The sequence below is a fragment of the Capricornis sumatraensis genome, chromosome 3 (genome assembly GCF_032405125.1).
Source record: "Capricornis sumatraensis isolate serow.1 chromosome 3, serow.2, whole genome shotgun sequence".
NCBI classification, from domain to species: domain Eukaryota; kingdom Metazoa; phylum Chordata; class Mammalia; order Artiodactyla; family Bovidae; genus Capricornis; species Capricornis sumatraensis.
In genome coordinates this window covers 148,538,647-148,561,770 of record NC_091071.1, presented here as the reverse complement: position 1 = coordinate 148,561,770, position 23,124 = coordinate 148,538,647, and the positions used below count along the sequence as shown (strand labels likewise).

Below are 23,124 nucleotides of genomic sequence, written 5' to 3'. Positions count from 1 at the left end.
CTCTTTTGCCTTAGACAAGTAGGCCTCATAGGCAGCAGTATCTCTTGTTCAAGGACCTGCCTTTTTTTGAGCTTTGGATGTATGTTATGGGAGAAAATCTGGGTAAAAACTTTCACAGCTTTGAGCTCTGAGTTAGCCTGTTTCTTCTGGCTAATCTCATGCTGATGTCATCCTAGGATGTATGTTATGGGAAACAGTCTGGGCAAAATTCTCACAGCCTTGAGGTATTTTTTTTCTGTTCTCAGCAGTGAGCAGAAAAGTGTATAAGGCCCCGCTTAGCTAGTGAGGCGAGTACTCTTTCTACCCACTTCTGATGTCTATGTCAGAAGCTTTCTTTGTCCTGTCACTTTAAATAAAATTCTGCACACAAAGCTCTGAGTGACTGAGACCTGTCTTTGGTCCCAGAGTTAAATCTTCTGCTTTGGAGACCACGAATCCAGTGGCACTGTCCCCCGTAAGCTATCATTACATTCTGCAATATGTAATATATTTTAATTTATATGTTACTTACATGTGGTGTATATATATGTTTAGTTAAGTATTTTGGGTCTGTGTTGCTGCACAGCTTTGCTCTAGCTGTGGACGTCAGGGGCTACTCTCTGGTTGTGGTCTGCGGCTCCTCTTGTTGCAGAGCACAGGCCCCATAGTTGTGGCTCTTGGGCCTGGGTGCTTTGTGACATGTGTATCCTCCCGGACCAGAGATTGAACGTGTCAATCAAACTGCATTGTCAGGTGGATTCTTTACCACTGAGCCACCAGGGAAGCCTGATGTATGTATTACATGTAATATGTAGTACAAAGCCCTTATACCCCCTTTTCTTATCCCATAGTGGTAGCAACCCATATTCTTCGTTTGGAGCCACGCTGGCGAGGGATGATGAGAAGAATTTGTGGAGTATGCCTCACGACGTGTCCCACACAGAGGCAGACGACGACAGGGTCCTGTACAACCTGATCGTCGTTCGCAATCAGCAGGCCAAAGATTCAGAGGTAAGCAGCTTTTGAGATCTTGCTGTGTGCAGATGGTAATGCACAGCAAAAGAGAGCAATGACAGAGAAGAACAGCTTGAAACAGAGAAAAGAATGAAGCATGATATATGTGAAACGAAGGGCAGGCCTTTTAGCAGCATCTAGTCACGAAGTATAGCTGGTCTTCGTATACCTGCTTAATACACAGATAAGACTGATTAACTCAGATTTTCTCCCATAACATACATCCAAAGCTCAAAAAAAGGCAGGTCCTTGAACAAGAGATATTGCTGCCTATGAGGCCTACTTGTCTAAGGCAAAAGAGTGTGAAAAAGAAAGAATGTTTACCTCTTCCTTAAAGGGGCCTTAGGCTTGGACTTCTTATCAACCTGCCTGTTAACTCTCCTTAATGCTTGCTTTCTCCAATTGTTGCTTTAATGATATAAATTACAACTGTATGGAAAGAGCAAGGCAGTGCTGCTCAGATCATGAAGATACTTTATGGTCTTAAATAGCTTAACCAGTCCATGTCTAAGCTTTCCAGTTGTTTGGCAAGCCACAATTCAACATTCAGACTGAAGGCTGGAGGGTACTTTGCATCATCTCCAGTTTTGAATTAATGGAGCCTGAGGTTTTTTTTTTTTCTGTTTTATCTTCTTGAATTGTGCTTATTGATCAAATAGTGTATCTGGCGTATTTGAAATGATTTGTGTGATAAGGCTTGAAATCACTCTTAATGGACTTTTAATCAAAGGTATTGATATAGGAACATTAGACTATTGAAAAGGAGATGACTTCATAAATTAAGAGAAAACAGCAAAAGGGATCATATTTTACTTTCTCTTTTTTTTTTCAAAAGTAGTATTCCATACTATAACAATACAGTATAATGTTATATTATAGGTGTCTTTTTCCATATAATACAGCCTGTTTTCTAACCTCTGTGTTCAACTGTTAGTTCTGAGTAGATACCTATATTAGATATGACTTTTATGTGTTCCTTTGTATGTTATAGTAATCGAGAAGAATAGGGACATGTAAAACGCTAGGCTCTTGCTTTGAAGTAAAGTACCAGAGTGTGTGTGTATGGGGCAGTTATGGCAAGGGAGGTCTGTTTCTTATGTAGGTTTCTTTATATTTTTGATTATTAATTGTTTTTTCTCCAAAACATGCTGTAGCAGGATATGATAACCTCTTTTTTTGGCCACATGGCTTGTAGGATCTCAGCTCCCCAGCCCAGAGATCAGTCCCCCACCCCCTGCAGTGGAAGTGAGGAGTTGTAACCACTGGACTGCCAGGGACGTCCCAATAGCTTAGAAGAGCCACATGTCCCAGCCTTTTTATTCTGGTGTGACCTGGGGCACCTTAGGGGGACAGAGCAGACTTAGAAGTGAGGAATCACAATTGCCTCTGGTTCTTAAGACCTGAGGGAAGGGTAGCTGAAGAGTCCCCCGGTGGCTTTGATGAGCATCCTTTCTTGGCTGTGGGGTCTTGCTGAGGACCACTTCTACAAAATATTGGTCACAGGGCTTAAGTCAAAGACTAGGGGAAGGAAATGGCAACCCTCTCTGGTATTTTCACCTGGAAAATCCCATAGACAGAGGAACTGGCGGGCTACAGACCATGGGGTCACAAAAGAGTCGGACATGTCTTAGCTACTAAAGCAGCACCACCAACATCCTACTAGTGGCCACACACCTGCTACCCCCGGCGTCCCTTACTCCCACTGCAGTCCCCTCCTCCACTGGCAACATTCAAAAGACATCATACAGGCTGCTTAGGCCAGGAACAGCCGTCCTGGCTGCCCCTCCCGAGCATGTGGACGGGAATGCATGCATGACCTAGTTTTTCCTTTAATGGGAAGAGAGCGTCCTTACCCTACTGTATAGGGCTGACCATTTTAGGGTTCTGCTGGTGAGAATGGAACCAGTTCTTTTCTTTCCCTTTTCTTTCCCCACTCTGCTCAAAGCTGTGACTGTAATAGGGAAATGAAACATATAGTACTCCTCTCCCTCTCCCCCCACAGGGTCTCATGCCAACTAGGAAAGGGGCTTGAAGGGTGTTTGCACTGGGCCTGGCAGCTCTCTCAGAGGAGCTCCAGCTTCTCTGCCCTGTTTACCTTTGCTATTGAAGAATCCGTGGAGGAGGCAATGTGAGCTGCAAATCACTCTGAATAAGCACAGCTTCCAAAGAGGCCATTGTGTCATTCTGTGTTGCACTTGGGCCTGTGTGAAGGGCCTTCCAGAAGGCTTGCCTAAGAAGCAAAGTCAAGTTTAACTCTAGAGAAAGAAACCCTGCAACCAAGACAGGCCATCGGTCAACAACATGATGTGATGATGTGATGATGATGATGAAATGGTGTGAAATGTCTATTCATAGTGCTTCCTTCTTTTTAGGTGTAAATTATATATACAAATATATTCCCTGGTGGCTCAGATGGGAAAGAGTCTGCCAGGAGTGCAGGAGACATGGGTTCAATCCCTTCGTTAGGAAAATCCCCTGGAGAAGGGAATAGCTATACACTCCAGTATTCTTGCCTGGAGAATTCCATGGATAGAGGAGCCTGGCAGGCTATAGCCCATGGGATTACAAAGAGTCAAACATGACTGAAGTGACTAACACACTATTTCTATGTATATACATACATATATACACATATATACACAGAAAGTGAAAGTCTCTCAGTTGTGGCTGACTCTTTGTGACCCCATGGACCAAAGAGTCCATGGAATTCTCCAAGCCAGAATACTGGAGTGGATATCCTTTCCCTTCTCCAGGGGATCTTCCCAATCCAGGGATCGAACCCAGGTCTCCTGCATTGCATGTCTCCCGCATTGCAGATGGATTCTTTACCAGCTGAGCCACCAGGGAAGCCCCATACATATAAAGGTGTTTATAAAGTATGTATTTTAAGGTATATGGGCTTCCCTGGTGGCTCAGTGGTAAAGAACCTGCCTGCAATGGGAAGATCCCCTGGAGGGGGGCATGGCAACTCACTCTAGTACTATCATCTAGAGAATCCCATGGACAGAGGAGCCTGGAAGGCTGCAGTCCATAGGGTCGCATGGAGTTGGACACAACTGAAGTGACTAAGCAGCAGCGGCATCTGCACATACATACACACATACATACATACACACACACATACATACATACATACATACACACATACACACATAATATATAAAGAAAGTGTAAGTGTTAGTTGCTCTCTCGTGTCCAACACTTTGCGACCCATGCACTGTAGCCTGCAAGGTTCCTCTGTCCATGGAATTCTCCAGGCAAGAATATATATACACGTGGTTAAAAGAAGTTTATTTTCTACCAAAAGTATGATATGCATATTAAAAGGATTGTTGTTCAGTTGCTAAGTCGTGTCTGACTCTTTGCAACCCTTTGAACTGCAGCACGCCAGGCTTCCTGTCCTTTACCATCTCCCAGAACTTGCTCAAACTTACGTGCATTGAGTCAGTGATGCCATCCAACCATCTCATCCTCTGTTGCCCCCTTCTCCTCTTAACCCTCAATCTTTCCCAGCATCATTCTCTACACAGATTGGATCACATATTACATATCATTCTGTACTTTGTTTTTTTTTCCATTTAATAATATATTTTGGACATATTTCCATTTCACCATGTGTAGATTTCCCTTATTGTTTTGAGGGGCTCTCTTTTCTCTTGCATTGACTTCCCATCGTTTATTCAGACAGTCCCTGTTATTTAGATTGATTCAGGTTGATTCAGGTTTTTTGTTGTTAGGAGCAGAAGCAATGCCTCAGTGGGTATCAGTGTATACTTATATGATCTTTTGTTGTTTTTTTCAGGTGTAGAAGTACTGGATCAAAGAGTACATGTGTATTTAAAATGTAGGAATTGTCTTAATGCTTCCTTTGTGGAAGAACCTAGGAAAACCATGTTAGGGTGCAGAACTGAGTAACACTGGAAATTCATGCAGTGTTTAAGAGGAGCGGCTGCTGATCTCCAGATAGCTATTTGCCATGCTGAGACTGTGGATCTGGAAGTGCCAGAACTCTGGATTTTTAAGAGAAACGAAAGCCCTAAATTTACATATAAAATGTTCAGATTATTAAATGATAGCTCACATTAAGCATGTGTCAGCTAAACAAAATATGTTTATGGGCTTATATACTTAACGATACAGACTGCTGCCGCTGCTGCTGAGTCGCTTCAGTCATGTCTGACTCTGTGCAACCCCATAGATGGCAGCCCACCAGGCTCCTCTGTCCCTGGGATTGTCCAGGCAAGAACACTGGATTGGGTTGGCATTTCCTTCTCCAATGCATGCATGCTAAGTTGCTTCAGTTGTGTCCGCCTCTGTGTGACCCCATGGACAGCAGCCCACCAGGCTCCTCTGTCCACGGGATTCTCCAGACAAGAATACAGACTACTACTCAATATTATTGTTACCTTGTTCAATAGGATTGAAAATGAACTAACTGTGAATTTAGAAGGTAGAAGTAGAAATCTGGTGGTGGGTGTATCTATTGCTTATTTTCTTTTTCATGCAGGATAAAATTGGCACAAATTTTAATAAAATAGAGGATTTTAGGTTTTTGAGAGAAAAACAAATTCCACCTATGAAGAAATAAGGAACCCTAGATATTTTTGCATGAGGACAGTTTAGAAACTCAAGCAAGGCATTAAGGAAAATTGAACATTGTGTTTTTCCTTGAGTAGCAATAGCGTGAAACACCTAGGAACGTCTGTACTTGAAATTCTCTGAAAATTGAAGAGTAATTTCAAAACGGTGTGTGTATCACCTACATTCCCTTACTAAATCTGGAGCTGGTGGGAGAAGGGCTATGAGTTTAGGGCTATGGCTAAATTTGTAGTGTTGTCCCAGAGTGGAAAAAAAATCAGAAGAGACAATATATAGGAGGACAAATAATGAAACATGGCCTGAATTTAAAGTTATTTGCAGTGTCAGAAAATGAAATAGTAACACTATTTAATTCTAACACAATCCACTTTCATTTACACAAGCCTTCAAAAGCTTGAAGACAGCAGAACTGACACATTTACAGACCTCCAAGTAGTGGAAAAATTTTGCTCTCGTCTTTAATTTTGGAAAATATTTTTTGCTTAACTAAGAAAGAATAGGGACTTCCCTGGCGGTCCAGTGTGTTTTGAATGGAGGGGTGTGTGTGTTTAATCCCTGGTTGGGGAACTAACACCCCACATTCCAAACCACCAAAAAAATTTTTTAAATAGTAAACAACCACAAAATCATGTCAATAAATCATTGTCCTATGGTCATTCTCATTAACCTAGCTGTATACTTCATATAACACTCTGTATTCCAGGGGGCCTAATAATGGTTAATGAAATATCATTGCACCTTATTTGTTTTGTATAAATAATTCTAGTCATACTGACTGACCCTGCCCTCCAAGATAATAATGAAAACTGTGCCAAGCGCTGTTCAGCTGCTTGACATACATTGTCCTCTACACAACAGCTGTGAGGTGGATGCCATTGTTATTTCGTTTTGAATCAACTTGTTCAAGGCCACACCATTGAAATATGGAGCCAGGATCTGAATCTGGACTTTGTGAATCTAGAGACGTAAAATGTAATGAGCACCATGATTGAAGTTGTAAGAGAGGACTAGATATTGTCTGTGATTCCATGAAGATTTCAAAATGCACGGGCGGAATCTATCCAAAGTCTATTTCTGTGACTTTTTGAAACCAGTGATGTGAAAAGCAGGCTCACATCAGTGGGATGAGAACTGTGTTTGGTTTGGGGATTGTGACCAAAGTTCGGAAACTGGTCCCTGTCAAAATCCACCTTTCCCACATTATGGATCTACACGCTGGTTAAGACTGGTTAAGTACAGCTGGTTAAGACTCCAACCAAGTGTTTCGATTTTATTAGTTCCAAGATTCTTCATCGTGTTTCTTCTTAGCCCTTCGTTGTTTAGTGTTCTCTTGTCTTGTTATTTGGTGCCTCTTTCGATGGTTCAGTAATAGATCTTTTAGGAGTTTGTGCATGGCTTTAAGATTTTTTACTCTGTTCAAAAATACTTACATTTTTTATTAAGAATACGAGTGCTGAAAATCAAACCGTTCTCATAAACATGATTAAGGACTATTTTGGTTCAAAATAGGTAATGTTTATTTGGCACAATCGGTGATAGAAATGCTAGGCTTGTTTTTAAATCTATTAAATAATTACGTGCTCGGAAACGTACCTCTTTCTGATGATGAGCTTCTATCACTGAGTGAAGTAGTGTTTACGCACTGGCGGGAGCCACGTGAGCACCAGATGCTATGTGGTTCAAGGGATCCTGTGAAAACTTGAAAATCTCCCTCTGCTGAGCCCCAGGGAATGGGCTGTATGTTATTGTTCTTCAAAACTTTACAGGCAAAAACATACAATGTTCCTGTTTACAGTTTGTTTGTTCTTCCTGCGTGTCAGGACTCCCTGCTGGCAGAGTGTTGCCAGGCATTGTAAACAGTTCCTATAAAATGTTTAAAAGAGTGACAGATGTTCCCGGGGGTTTGTTTGCAACGTCTGGATTATACGCTCAGCCTGTCATATCCCTGGTACTGAAAGAAAGGACAAAAAGAGTGTTAAGTGGAATGTCTGGTCGGAGGATGTGAGGAGGTGGAGAGAGGGTTGAGTTGACTGGGTACCAGCCACATTACTTGGAAGCACTTGGAGGCGGGATGTTCTGGCTGGGCTCTGCATGACTCCCTCCAAGTCTTCACTTGCTGGGTGGGGCTTGCTCTGGTCAGGCCCTCTGACTTCTCTGCAAGTGGGTGAACACTGGCTACAGTTGGCGATAGGACTCTTAAGTTTCAAGTCAAGCGTCAAGGAGCAAAATAACAGTGGAAAATGGAAGTGATTCTCTAGATAATTCTGGGCTTCTCAAAAGGCCTCTTTGTTTAGGATGCACATGATCCAGATTGTTGAATGTAAGCATTCTTTTTTTTTTTTAAACATTTTATTTTGTATTAGGGTATAGCCGATTAATGAACAATGTTGGTAGTTTCAGGTGAACAGTGAAGGGACTCAGCCATACATATGCACGTATCCATACTCCCCCAAACTCCTCTCCCATCCAGGCATGCAAGCATTCTTTATTTGACTGTGCTAGTGACTGTTTGGGTTAGAGGGGGAGAGAATAAAAACACTCTTTAGGATCTGAGAATCAAGTCATCTTACCCTCTGTGTTCTAGGTAATAATATTTATGGGGGTTCATGCTGGGTGCTGAGCAGAAGTGCCCTTCTTGATGTGTGTGCTCCAGACAAAAGCTCAAGCCTCACAGTAACCTATGAAGAAGGGGTTTTGACACATAAGATCAGAGACTTTGACCATCTGTCCCAGGCACCGAGAGTGGTGCAGCTGGGATCATAGTTCAGTCTGTGTGTATGACCTGGAAGTCCCTATGGACAGAAACACTTGCTGCTGTCTCTCTCGAGCTTAGAAAGAGCTTCAGTGGAATCTTTTTGGTCAAAGACAAAGTGAATGGGTGTTAATCAAATGGGTGTTGAAGTGAAGTGAACTCACTCAGTCGTGTCCGACTCTTTGCGACCCTACGGACTGTAGCCTACCAGGCTCCTCCGTCCATGGGATTTTCCCGGCAAGAGTACTGTAGTGGGCTGCCATTTCCTTCTCCAGGGCATCTTCCCGACCCAGGGATCAAACCCAGGTCTCTTGCATTGCAGGCAGATGCTTTACCCTCTGAGCCACCAGGGAAGCCAAATGGGTGTTCACTTCCTGCCAAAGCAGCTGCCCTGGGCTGTGTATTTGTCAGCTGTTTCTCACCCTGCACCAGTTGAATCACAGAGTGGCTGATGTTGGTATTTGTTTAGTATCAGCCTCTCTGGTGGCTCAGACAGTAAACAATTTGCCTGCAGCGCGTCAGACCTGGGTTTGATCCCTGGGTCAGGAAGATCCCCTGGAGGAGGGCATGGCAGCCCACTCCAGTATTCTTGCCTGGAGAATCCCATGGACAGAGGAGCCTCGTGGGCTACAGTCTGTGGGTCACAAAGAGTTGGACACGACTGAGCGACTAACAAAACAGCAAACCTCTGTTGTGCAGTGCATGCAACAGCCTCCAGTGCTGCCACCTGGGGAAGTTTTAACACCCGGGGCACCATTCTGGGTACAAAAGATCTGTTGGGCTCCACTGAAGACATTGTCAGTCTGTCTGTAACGTTCTTTTCTATTCTTTGTCCACCCCTGACTTCAAAAATCTAAGCATTTTGGATATTAGCATTAAGGTGATACGTGTTTCTTAGCAGGTAGGTAGCACATCAAAACTCTGTGTAAGCCAACAGAGACAGAAAACGAAGCAGGCAAAGGGAAAATCATTGTAGCTTTCAGGAGGATGTGAGGTGGTGAAAGGCATGCGTTTTGGACTTAGACAGTTCGGGATGAGAGGCATGCCTCTGCCATGTGCTGAGATGACACTGAATAGTTAGTTATGTGACCTCAGGGAGTTCTTACTGTTTATTGTCCCACCTGGGACACGATCGCAAGGTCTTAACTAAGAGGACGGGGGAGGATTTCTCTGGTGGTCCAATGGTTAAGACACTGCTTCCAGTGCAGGAACTGAGGGTCGATCCCAGGTTGGGAAACTTAAGATCCAGCATGCTGTGTGCCGTGGCCAAAAAATTTTTAAAAAAAAACAAGAAGAAAGAAGTTTCCTAATATTGAATATGTATAGGCATGTGTGCTTAGTCATGTCTGATTCTTTGTGACCTCATGGAATATAGCCTACCAGGCTCCTCAGTCCATGCAGTTTTCCAGGCAAGAATGCTGAAGTGGGTTGCCATTTCCTACTCCAGGGGATCTTCCCAACCCAGGGATCGAACCCGTGTCTCTTGAGTCTCCTACATTGGCAGGTGGATTCTTTACCACCGAGCCACTGAGTATGCCAGGCCAAACATAGAAATGGAAACTGCTCTAGATAAGCTGGGATGTATGATCACCTTTTTAAAAAATTGTGGTAAAATATAAATAACATAAAAATTGCCATTTTAACCATATTTAAATGTCAGTTCAGTGGCAACTAAGTACATTCACATTGTTGGGCAGCCATCATCACCATCCACCCCCAGGACTTTTCATCTTCCCAAACTAGAACTCCATATCCCTTACACGATAACTCCCTCCTCCCCTTTCGCAGCCCCTGAAACCCACCTTTCTACTTTCTGTCTCTATGAATGAGACTGTACTAGGTGTATTAAGGGAATCATACAATACTTGTCTTTTTGTGACTGGCTGACTTCACTTAGCCTAAGATCCTCAAAGTTCATCCGTGTTGTAGCATGTGTTAGAATTTCCTTCCTTTTTAAAACTGAATAACATTCTATTGTATGTATAGAATACACATGGACTGTAGCCTACCACACTCCTCTGTTCATGGGATTCTCCAGGCAAGAGTACTGGAGTGGGGTGCCATTTCCTTCTCCAGAGGATCTTCCTGACCCAGGGACTGAACCCAGGTCTCCTGCATTGTAGGCAGATGCTTTACCGTCTGGGCCACCAGGGAGGTCCTATTGTATGTATAAACCACATTTTGTTTATTCATTCTTCTGTCAGCAGGCATTTGGGTTGCTTCCAACTTTTTGCCAGTGTGAGTAATGCTGCTATGGATGTAGTTACACAAATATTTGCTTGAGTCCCTGATTTAAATTCTTTTGGGTGCATACCCAGAAGTGGAATTATTGGATCATACCATAATTCTATGTTTAATTTTTGAGGAATCACCATACTCTTTCACAGTGTCTGTACCATTTTACTTTCTCAATAGCAAAGCATGAGAGTTCTAATTTATCCACAGCCTCACCAACACTTGTTAGGAAGATCACCTTTCTTAACCTCCACACTGATCAGTGAAACAGCTGATGACTTCAGATTGATCAGTTTTCACATCCAGATAGAGACAGTTGCAGCTGTGGGCCACTCACCACCACTGAATATTAGTATTAGGGTTATAAACCCAGAAGAAACTGATGTCTTAGCAGAGCCTCCTTCTGAGCCACTTGTCCATGGAAGAGAAAGAGAGAGATCAGAAGACTGGGAGAGCTCTTTGAATGTGAATTTAGTTCTGTTTTTTTCCTGAGCATCCACATGGTAATGTGTAATGGCCAGGCCCTCTTTCTATTCCTGTTCCTTAGATTGTCCTTACTGGCCTCCCTTCCTTGGAGCTCCAGAAAGGTAGTAGATAATACACCTTGGGAGTTCTGACAGGTCAGTGACAGAGAAGATGGACAATGCCTTGGGGACCTCCAGGAAGATTCAGTGCCTGGAGGAGAAGGGCAGGGAGCTGTCTATCTCTTTCATTACTAGAACTTCACTGTCACAGTAACAAGTGGCTGCATTTTTGGGTTTTCTAAGTTACCGTGCTTGTGCTGGTGAATTTCCAGAAGGCAGACCACATGTTTATTGGTGCTCATGTGCAGGATCATTTGATGATAAGAACTGTATCTCTCCATTAGTTTTTCTAAAACTTGCATAAAGCAATTAGGCCTGAGAAGACACAGAAACCATAAAGCTACCTCAGTTCGCTTCAGTGCAGTTCAATCGCTCACTCGTGTCCAACTCTTTGTGACCCCAGGACGGCAGCACTCCAGGCTTCCCTGTCCATCACCAGTTCCCAGAGCTTACTCAAACTTATGTTCATCGAGTCAGTGATGCCATCCAACCATCTCATCCTCTGTTGTCCCCTTCTCCTCCTGCCCTCAGTCTTTCCCAGCATCAAGGTCTTTTCCAGTGAGTCAGTTCTTCGCATCAGGTGGCCAATGTATTGGAGTTTCAGCTTCAGCATCAGTCCTTCCAATAAATATTCAGGACTGATTTCCTTTAGGATTGACTGGTTGGATCTCCTTGCAGTCCAAGGGACTCTCAAGAGTCTTCTCCAACACCACAGTTCAAAAGCATCAATTCTTTGGTGCTCAGCTTTCTTTATAGTCCAACTCTCACATCCATATGTGACTACTAGAAAAACCATAGCTTTGGCTAGACGTACCTTTGTTGGCAAAGTAATGTCTCTGCTTTTTAATATGCTGTCTAGGTTGATCATAGCTTTTCTTCCAAGGGGGAAGCGTCTTTTAATTCATGGCTGCAGTCACCATCTGCAGTGATTTGGGAGCCCCCCAAAATAAAGTCTCTCACTGTTTCCATTGTTTCCCTATCCATTTGCATGAAGTGATGGGACCAGATGCCATGATCTTCGTTTTCTGAATGTTGAGCTTTAAGCCAACTTTTTCACTCTCCTCTTTCACTTTCATCAAGAGGCTCTTCAGTTCTTCTTCACTTTCTGCCATAAGGGTGGTGTCATCTGCGAATCTGAGGTTATTGATATTTCTCCCAGCAATCTTGATTCCAGCTTGTGCTTCACCAAGCCTGGCATTTCACATGATGTACTCTGCATATAAGTTAAATAAGCAGGGTGACAATATACAGCCTTGATGTATTCCTTTCCCGATTTGGAACCAGTCTTTTGTTCCATGTCCAGTTCTAACTGTTGCTTCTTGATGTCCATACAGATTTCTCAGGAGGCAGGTGAGGTAGTCTGGTATTCCTGTCTCTTGAAGAATTTTCCACAGTTTGTTGTGATCCAACTGCCTCAAGTTGTATTGTTTTAAGTTATAGTTCAGTTCAGTCGCTCAGTCATGTCCGACTCTTTGCGACCCCATGAACTGCAGCACGCCAGGCCTCCCTGTCCATCACCACCTCTCGGAGTTCACTCAGACTCACATCCGTAGAGTCAGTGATGCCATCCAGCCATCTCATCCTCTGTCGTCCCCTTCTCCTTCTGCCCTCAATCCCTCCCAGCATCAGAGTCTTTTCCAGTGAGTCAACTCTTCGCATGCAGTGGCCAAAGTACTGGAGCTTCAGCTTTAGCATCATTCCTTCCAAAGAAATCCCAGGGTTGATCTCCTTCAGAATGGACTGGTTGGATCTCCTTGCATTCCAAGGGACTCTCAAGAGTCTTCTCCAACACCACACTTCAAAAGCATCAATTCTTTGGCCCTCAGCCTTCTTCACAGTCCAACTCTCACACCCATACATGACCACAGGAAAAACCATAGCCTTGATTAGACGGACCTTAGTCGGCAAAGTAATCTCTCTGCTTTTATATATGCTATCTAGGTTGATCATAGCTTTCCTTCCAAGGAGTAAGCGTCTTTTAATTTCATGGCTGCAGTCACCATCTGCAGTGATTTGGGAGCCCCAAAAAATAAAGTCTGACACTGTTTCCACTGTTTCCCCATCTATTTCCCATGAAATGATGGGACCAGATGCCATGATCTTCGTTTTCTGAATGTTGAGCTTTAAGCCAACTTTTTCACTATCTTCTTTCACTTTCATCAAGAGGCTTTTTAGTTCCTCTTCACTTTCTGCCATAAGGGTTATAGTTAACAAGTTATAAATTTGAAACATGAGGGATTATCAGCAAATTAAGTCTTCAGTGAACTACCTCTGTGATGACTTTGGTTTTTCCTTGAACAAATAAGATCATCAGAAATACCTGCCTGTGTAGAGTCACGGAGACTCCTCCACAGAATACCTGGATTTTCACAGCAGTGTTTTGATGTAGATGAGTTATTTATTTAAAAAAAAGTGAGAGAGGCTTCCCTGGTGGTTCAGTGGTTAAGACTCTGAGCTCCCACAGCTTGGGGTCCCGGGTTCAATCCCTGGTCAGGGAACTACATCCCACATGTCACAACTAAAGATCCTGCCTGCCACAGCTAAGACCCCGTTCAGCCAAAAAAAAAAATAAATTAAAAAAAAAAAAGAGAATGTGAGAGAGACCCTAAGAGGTTTTCTCTTCCTGATAGCATCCAGAAATGGGCTTGTGACTCCGGGTTCGATGCCCTTCCCTCTGGGGAGGAGAAGAAGAGCTACAGGATCTGAGGATTGAGGGCAGATAGCTATATGATTGTCTCTGTTCTTTATTTTAAATGGGAGCAAAAATAACCATGTGGTAAGGTAAAGTAAGTCTATGGGCCTAGAACTTTATACAGAAGATTGTAAAACACTTTCCAGCTTATTTCCCTCTTCAAAAAATACCAGTGTGTCTAATTTTTCAAGGTTTTCTGCTATTTAGGATTTGTTTCAACAAAATTCTGCCTAATGTGTCTAACCTATTTATTGGTTAATTTTATTAAAAACAACGTGTCTAATGTTCAGTTAGGCAAGCTTGATTTCAGATGAGTACTTTCAGTTCTTCATATCCCCGAGAGTCTCGTATTTCCTAGTCTTGATGTTTATTTAGAGTTAACAATGCAGAACACTCCTTTATGCTCCTCCTGCATCTCCTTCCTCTCAACTCAATACAAGGACGAACTGGTTTCTATTTGCCATGCAGTTAGAATTTCTGCTTTCATCAAAGTAAGGACCTGCTTTCAATTTCACAACTGTTCTTAGGTCAACGTGATGGGCATGTACGCCAGGGGGCCTGGTAGTTTGCTCATGCAAATCTCACAGGCTTATGATACCATGGGTGTGTCACTTCCGCCCCAGATCTAATACTCAGCTTTGCAGGTCTGTGCACTTGATTTTTTCAGGGCACACAGGGCTGTTTGAACTTAGGGGGCATATCATTCAGAGAAACAGAAGCAGGAGGATGTGTGTGTGTATCTATATCTCTATATCTGTATATTTATCCCTATATCTATCTATCTCTACTTCTCTATCTTATCTATCTCTATCATTCTATCATATTTACCTATTTACATTTTTTTTTAAGGAAATGGTTCACACAATTGTGGAGGCTTGGTGAGTCAGCATCTGATGGGGGAGGCTGGAGATTTAGGGGTAGTTGCAATTCAAGTTCAAAGGCAGAATTCCTTCCTGCAGAGAGGAGGGTAATCTTTGTTTTAATCACAACCTTCAAGTGATTAAGTAGGGCCCATCCACATTGAGCTTCCTTCCTCGGCTGATAAAGAATCCGCCTGCAACGTGGGAGGCTTGGGTTTGATCCCTGGGTTGGAAAGATCCCCTGGAGAAGGGAAAGGCTACCCACTCCAGTATTCTGGCCTAGAGAATTCCATGGACTGTGTAGTCCATGTGGTTGCAAAGAGTCAGACACGACTGAGTGACCTTGACTTCACCCACATTATAGAGAGTAATCTGCTCTACTCCCAGTGTGCTAATTTAAATATTAATCTGTTACACAAAATACCTTCAGAGAAACATCCAGAATATTTGACCAAATATCTGGGCACTGTGACTCAGCCAACTTGACACAAAGATGAACCATCATAGAGGATTTTACTAACACTAACCATTTGCAAGAGACTGCCCTGTAAACCTGAATGTATGTAACCATTTGATGGGCCATAAACTTGACTAATCTGTCCAGCCTCTCCCATATAATGAAATAGGTAAAGGAAGCTAGTGACCACACTGGAAGGTGACTGGGGAAGAGGGATCAGAGATCAGCGGCCACTGACATCAGAGGAACACTTGCTGCTCTCAGTACATTACACTGTGCTCTTCCTCAGTCACTTAAGTCGTGTCTGACCCTTTTCAACTCCATGGACTGCAGCCCGACAGGCTCCTAATAGGATTTCCCAGGCAAGAATACTGGAGTGGGTTGCCGTTTCCTTCTCCAGGCCAAGCCAAGTGAAGTTGCTCAGTCGTGCCCAACTCTTTGTGATCCCATGGACTGTAGCCTACCAGGCTCCTCCGTCCATGGAATTTTCCAGTCAAGAGTACTGGAGTGGGTTGCCATTTCCTTCTTCAGAGGTACTTCCCAGACCAGAGATTGAACCTCCTATGTCTCTTTACAACTGAGTCTCCAGGGAAGCCATCCATATACCGTGTTGACAGCTGTTGTCCTCCAGATGTGATAACCTAGAACTTTCACCCCTGGTATAAAGTTATTCCTCTGATTTGGTTAGGACACCTGGCCCCTTGATGGTAGTGGATAGAGGTTTCTGAACATCACCCCCAGGTGACTTGTAGCTTCAGGAACTTGACATAAGCAGGGATTTGGGATGGCAGGCAATAGGATATGGAATCAAGGGAGATCCAGAATAATGTAATATTAGACGAATCTGGGCTGCCGTCTGTGGGGTCACACAGAGTCAGACACGACTGAAGTGACTTAGCAGCAGCAGCAGCAGACTGAGAGCAGGGGCTATTTGTTTAGTCACTAAGTCGTGTCCCAGTCTTTGCAACCCCACAGATTGTAGCCCTCTAGGCTTCTCTGTCCAGGGGATTCTCCAGGCAAGAATACTGGAGTGGGTTGCCATTTCCTTCTCCAGAGAGCAAGGGAGATATTTCAGATATTTTAAACTGAAGAGGCTACGCAGATACCCAACAGAGCCAGCAGATTAGTAATGGAAGGTAAGATCTCTAGACATTTCAGTTCCAGTGAAATAATCTATGTAGATTTATTGCAGATAGAATTTAATGCTTTGCCAAGGCTCAGCAAGTCCTCCCTATCCCATTTTCTCCCATGGAACCTCTTGACTCTTTTCTCAGTCCAATAGTGATGTCATGTGTGTTGCCTATGGACAGCTACACTTCTAAAATTGAAGACACATTCATTTTCTTAATTTGTTATTTAATATATAAAGCTGGACTGAGAGCATAGAAATTGAGGAGGCTGTTGAGCTTTGAGGAATCTCCGCCTAAATAGACTGTGGCAGCCTTCAGCAGTTATATGTTTTCCTCTTGGCAGAAAGGAGAGAGCCCAGGGGAAGTGGTGGCCTCTGAGTGGTATCCCTTGTGATCAAAATAGCTCCTGGCTTCCTCATCAGTCCTTTTGGCCCCATTCATTGGCTTGAAATTCTTTTAAGGTGGAGTAGCCTAAGTATCAAATCCAAGTTACATCAACTCACTGGGCAGTTCTGCTGTTGGCAGTCCATCCTGTACATATTCTTATACCGTTAAACAAAGATACGTGTTCCTTGCAGTAGTGTTTTGAAAAGTAAACAAATAAAAATCTTTTTTGGTTAAAAAAATAATGAGGTTTAAAACAAAAAGAAAGCAGTGCTTGTGATGAGCCAGTCTGAAGCTTGAGGCAAAAAGAAAGGTCATTTATACTGTTTGTATTGAAAAATGTTATTATTTGTTCATTGTGTATTTTTTTATGTTATTTTTAAAAATATTGCATTAAAATATTTATCTTGAGAAAAATAATGAGGTAGGATTTACAGATCCTGGCTTGGAAAGATAGTTATGATCTGTTGCTAAGTGGGTATGTATAATGTGTAAAATGTCCCATTTGTATAAAAGTATATGTATGCTAATATATAACTAACAATTTCTTCATAGGAAGGTCACCTGTGAACTTTTTGTAGCCTTGGTGACCTCTAGGGAGTAGACATGGGCGGATAAAAGGATACTTTCTCTTTTAATTTCATGATCTTCTTTACTATCTGAGAGCGGTACATACGTGTGTTTTGCTTCTGTATACATCTGCTTGGTATAAAATCATTATTTCACAGCACACTTTGTGGAGGCTGTTTCCCTGGGTCTTTCTAATCTGTCTTGTTTTAGTGTGGGTATGTTGAAGAAAGGGGAAGAAGTGGGAAGAAGGAGGGAGGGAGGAAGGGAGAGACAGGAGAGATTAAAAGAGAAAATGAGAGCTAGTTTAGGAGGAACTGGAGCAGGCTTTGAGGAATCCTGCCAAAATGCACTGAATGGCAGAATGTGCATGAAGCAGCCAGTTGGTATTTATCTTTTTAACATTCTAACATTCATCTGATAAGGCAGGCTCTTTCTTTGGAGCTTACCTCCTCTCCAACCGCCTGTGAATTCACATGGTAATTAACAGAGCCGCGGTTGTCCGCTCCTTCCCCACCCCCACCTTCTCCGCTACCCCTCCCCCGCCGCTTCTTTTGATTGGTCTTGCTTGTCTTAGAGTAACTGAAAATGGCTCTTAATTGCACAGAGCCTGCCAGAGCCTTGGATACTGGTGTGCTGGGACTGCAGGGTGTGAATGTGCTCAGCTGGGGAATCTCGGAAGGCTTATGGGGAGTCCTCTGTAAGAACAGCTTTCTGGTTTTGAGTGGATGTGGGGAGTGGGAGCTGGAGGGGAGGTGGGGGTGGATGGCAGCACCTGCCTGGTTCTGTTGGGGGCCCAGATCTGTGGCTTCTCCACCCTAAAATCCCCAGAGTGTTCTGGAAGGGAGATCATGTTTTTCTTGATATGAAACCACCCTTCCATGTAGGTATTCAGTCCCTGGGTAACTTGTTACATCATAATTAGACCACATGACCATGCTGTCCCCCCACCCTGGAGGGAGCTGTGCCCTTTGCTGGGTTTGCAATACAAGAGGCAGGTCAGGTGGCTTATGAATGAATACAAACTGGGTCTGCCCTCTTGAAATAATCCTCCTGTTTAATTAGAAATGAGGTGAGGTAAAGTCACTCCCAAGCTTGTTTACCACGCTGCTGTTGTTATTGTTATTATTAAGTAACTTGGAGCCTAGACCTAGAGATTATCATACTAAGTAAGACATACAGAGACAGACAAATACCATATGATACTACTCATATGTGGAATCTAATTTTAAAAAAAGATACAAATGAACTCATTTACAAAACAGAAGCAGATTTATAAATGTTGAAAAAAAACTTAGTGGGTACCAAGGAGGAAATGTTGAGGGGTGTGTGGATAAATCAGGAGTCTGGGATGAACACACCTATACCCTATGTATAAGGTAGATGACCGAAGGGCCCTACTGTATAGCACAGGGAACTCTACCCAGAATTACGTGATAACCTATGTGAGAAAATAATTTAAAAAGTGATGACTATTTGCATATGTGTAACTGAATCACTTTACAGTTTACACTTGAAACTAACAGAACATTGTAAATCAATTATACTCCAATAACATTAAAATATTTTTTGAAAATTAAATGTGTGTGTGTGTGTGTGTGTTAGTTGCTCAGTCATGTCTGACTGTGTGTGACCCCATGAACTGTGGCCCACAAGGCTCTTCTTTCCATGGGATTCTCCAGGCAAGAGTACTGGAGTGGATCAGTCAGTTCAGTCACTCAGTCGTGTCCAACTCTTTGCGACCCCATGGACTGCAGCACGCCAGGCCTCCCTGTCCATTACCAATTCCTGGAGTCCACCCAAATCCATGTCCATCGAGTTGATGATGCCATCCAACCATCTCATCCTCTGTCGTCCCCTTCTCCTCCCACCTTCAGTCTTTCCCAGCATCAGGGTCTTTTCAAATGAGTCAGCCCTTTGCATCAGGTGATCAAAGTGTTGGAGTTTCAGCTTCAACATCAATCCTTCCAATGAACATTCAGGACTGATTTCCTTTAAGATGGACTGGTTGAATCTCCTTGCAGTCCAAGGGACTCTCAAGAGTCTTCTCCAAGACTATAGCTCAAAAGCATCAATTCTTCAGCACTCAGCTTTCTTTATAGTCCATCTCTCACATCCATGCATGACCACTGGAAAAACCATAGCCTTGACTCGATGGACCTTTGTTGGCAAAGAAATGTCTCTGCTTTTTAATATGCTCTTTCTCACTTCCAGTGTATAATCGTTAGGGATTTGATTTAAGTCATAACAGGAGTGGGTAGGTAAGCATAAAGATTTAAGAAGAAAAATCCACTGAAACTGGCTCCAAGTTATTATTTTTGAGTAAGCATAGACAAAACCTTAAAAAGTAAATAACTTGTGACTAGTTTCAGTGGACCTGAGTCAAGTTTACCTGGTTCCTTCTCTGATGGATGTGGTTTGCGGTAGGAGGCCACACGCAGTGAGCAGTGTGTATTTGGGCCCCACGTCGTCTGTCCTGGCTGTGGATCCAAGAACCAGAAGATCCTGTGCCCCTGCTGCTTCCCCAGGCCCAGATGCTGGGCAGTCATCAGGGAGGGGCCAGGCAGGAGGAAGCCCTCACAGACCCACCAGGATACTTTTTGTTTCATGGTGCAGTTGAACGCACCTTAGTCTCTCGGAGTTTACTTTTTACTCTTACTTGTTTTTGCCAGCCTTGGCGAGTTTACCAGGAAGTTTGAAACCATGTACAAGTGGTCGAAATAAAATGTCCCTGCGGTTGAGTTTGTTGTTAAACACAGGACATACTTCAGGGACAGGAGCTTTTATCTGTTGACTCTTTGCCAGCAGTCACTTAAAGCTTGGTGGATTCCAAGGAGAGCTATGGGTGGGAGTGTCAACAACTTGTAAGAAGAGATAGACCCTCAGACCAAGGACTGGTCAGGGTGTCTGCTCTTCCAGCCCAGCCTTGGCAATGTGCGAAAATAAGTTTTAAAACGCCCTCTTGTCGTCTTACACTGCAGAGAGTATCATCTGCCTAAAGTCAGTGCGGTTTCTGTATTTCTTCCTTCTGGGAAATGACTGTAGGCCATGCTCTTCAGCCATCACCCATTTGCCTCTAGGCAGAAGCCTGGAGGGGGAAAGGTGATGGAGTGTGAGGAAAAAGGTGATGTGCAAACGGGAGACTGCTTGAAGTAAGACTGAGCTACCCAGGGATGTATTTGTCACCCCCAAGATGGGCAACCTTCGAGTGCAGAACTATTCTCCCGGCCTTTCTGGGGCCCCATTGACTTCTCGACACCCCGCCCCCGCCAGGATTCTTCTCATGGTACCCTCTGGCTGTGCCCCTTTTGTTGGCTCCTCATCAAGCCTGGTTCCCCTACCGCCCGTTATCCCATCACTAACATTTTTTTTCTCCCATCTTTCCACCCAATTCAACATCCTTTTACTCTCTGTAGGCTCAGCTCAACTGGAAATTTAAAAAGAAACAAGTATTAGGTCAAAGCTAGAGGAATTCAGTGAAGAGTATGAATGACTTGAAGGAAGAAATGTGCGACCCCGAACTCATCATCACTGGTGAAATGTGAGGAAGGGCGGAGGTTTTCTGAGCAGAGAGGTCCCTCAGTGTAGTGGTTTCTTGCTGGGTGTCCAGATGTATTCATGCCTGGGGTCACTGTGGTTTTTGGTCCTGAACTGGGGTTGGAGCAACCTCATCACCTTGGAAACACTGCCGGAAGCATGCCATGTGAGATTCCTGGGGTAGGGACAGAATCCTGTCTGAGGGCCCTGAGGGTGGAGGTCAGGGCACTGGATGAGCCAGTCTGCTTCTTAAACCCAAAGGATTTTGTGGGGCCTAAGGGCTGAATTTGGAAAAGGCAATGGCACCCCACTCCAGTACTCTTGCCTGGAAAAATCCCATGGGCGGCGGAGCCTAGTAGGCTGTAGTCCATGGGGTCGCGAAAAGTGGGACACGACGAGTGACTTCCCTTTCACTTTTCCCTTTCATGCATTGGAGAAGGAAATGGCAACCCACTCCAGTGTTCTTGCCTGGAGAATCCCAGGGATGGCGGAGCCTGGTGGACGGTCGTCTCTGGGGTCGCACAGAGTTGGACACGACTGAAGTGACTTAGCAGTAGCAAGGGCTGAATTGTTGAAAGGAGTGGACTTTGGCATGGACTGGCAGTCAGCATCAAGCACAGCAAGCATCAGCCTTGAGCTGGACAAGAATGTGGACAGTGAGCTGGGGGTGCCTGGATATGCTAGCCATCTGACTGAGGTCGGGTAAGGCGGGGACATTTGAACACTGTCTCCCGTCGAGCTGGCAGATCCTCTGCTGATGTGGAAACACTGGCTGCCGTTCACACCACTCACCCTGCCTGCTCTTCTGCCCTAGTTTGGAAAGGCCTTTTCTTCCTCTCTTGTTTCTCCTGCTCCTGGCTCTTCTTCCAGCCATGGAAAGCAGAGGGCAGGGCTTTGTAATGTGTCCCAGTAGGGAAACAAGCAGAACCTGATTTTTTTGGTCCATCCTTCTCTGCATTTTGCTTGCTCATATTTTCACCCCTGTCTGGGCTTGTATTTAAAGTGAATGTCTCGGCCGATGCTGGCTAAGATTTAGCCACTGAGAGGAACTGGCTCAAGCCCACATGTATCTAGGTTTTTCATTGATGAATGTTTTTGAACTCTCAGCATTTTATTGATGCTTCAGTTCTCACCTTTGTATTTTGATCCATGACATGCTATTTATCTTTTACCTGCTTTAAAGTGACATTCGGGGGATAGAAAGCATCTTCAAACATATTTGGGCTTACCTGGTGGCTCAGACAGTAAAGAATCTGCCTGTAATGCAGAAGACCCAGGTTCGATCCCTGGGTGGGGAAGATTCCCTGGAGAAGGGAATGGCAACTCACTCCAGTATTCTTGCCTGGAGAATTCCACGGACAGAGAAGCTTGGCAGACTACAGTCCATGGGGTCGCTGTGAGTCAGACACAACTGAATGACTAACACTTTGAACATAAAGCACTAGACGGTACATGCTGAAGTGTTTCAGAGGGACGATTCTCTATTGGGTGGAGAGTAGTTGGCACTATTGCTGCTTTTTTTTCTTTGCAGTGACTTATTTTCTTCCTTCCTTCCTTTTCTTTTTTTAGTGTTTATTTATTTGACTGCACCTGGCCTTTGTTGCCTCACGCACGACCTTTGATCTTTGTTGAGACACATGACATCTTTAATTGTGGCGTGTGAACTCTCAACTGTGGTATGTGGGACCTAGTCCCCTGCCCAGGGATTTAACTCAGGCCTCTGGAATTGGGAGTGTGGCGTCTTAGCCACTGGATTGCCAGGGAAGTCTGGCACTATGTGTCACCTTTTTAACCTATCGTGGCAGTGTGCAGTGTGCTTCTGGCACATGTCGCCTTCCTTGCAAGCTCATCAGTCATTTTGGATTAGGGTTCACTTTAATGACTTCATTTTAACTTGATCACTTTTGTAAAGACAGTTTCCCAATAAAGTCACACTCTGAGGCACTGGAGGTTAGGACTTGGCATACAAACTTTGTGAGGACACAGTTGAACCCGTAATGGGGGCCAAAAATAGTTACTTTGTTTGGTCATCCTGTGGCTATAGCAGTGTTTAAAGAGTCTGCCCTCAGGGAGCTTACATTCTATTAAAAGGACACTGACAACAAATAACGTAAGTTTTGCTCGCTCCTTAGAAGGAAAGCTATAACAGACCTAGATAGTGTATTAAAAAGCAGAGACATCACTTTGCCTACAAAGGTCCGTATAGTCAAAGCCATTGTCTTTCCATTAGTCATGTATGGATGTGAGAGTTGGACCATAAAGAAAGCTGAGCACCAAATAGTCGATGCTTTTGAATTGGGGTGTTGGAGAAGGTTCTTGAGAGTCTCTTGGAAA

At 43.9% G+C, this 23,124-nt stretch overlaps 1 protein-coding gene across 1 annotated transcript in view; it reads left to right on the top strand.

Moving 5' to 3' along the window:
* The window catches only part of MREG (melanoregulin), a 68,029-nt gene that overhangs the window by 18,131 nt on the left and 26,774 nt on the right, over nt 1-23,124 (top strand). Inside the window, exon 2 of the mRNA XM_068969356.1 lies at nt 831-990. Coding sequence (XP_068825457.1) covers nt 831-990 — 160 coding nt within the window. The remainder of the gene's footprint in view (nt 1-830; nt 991-23,124) is intronic.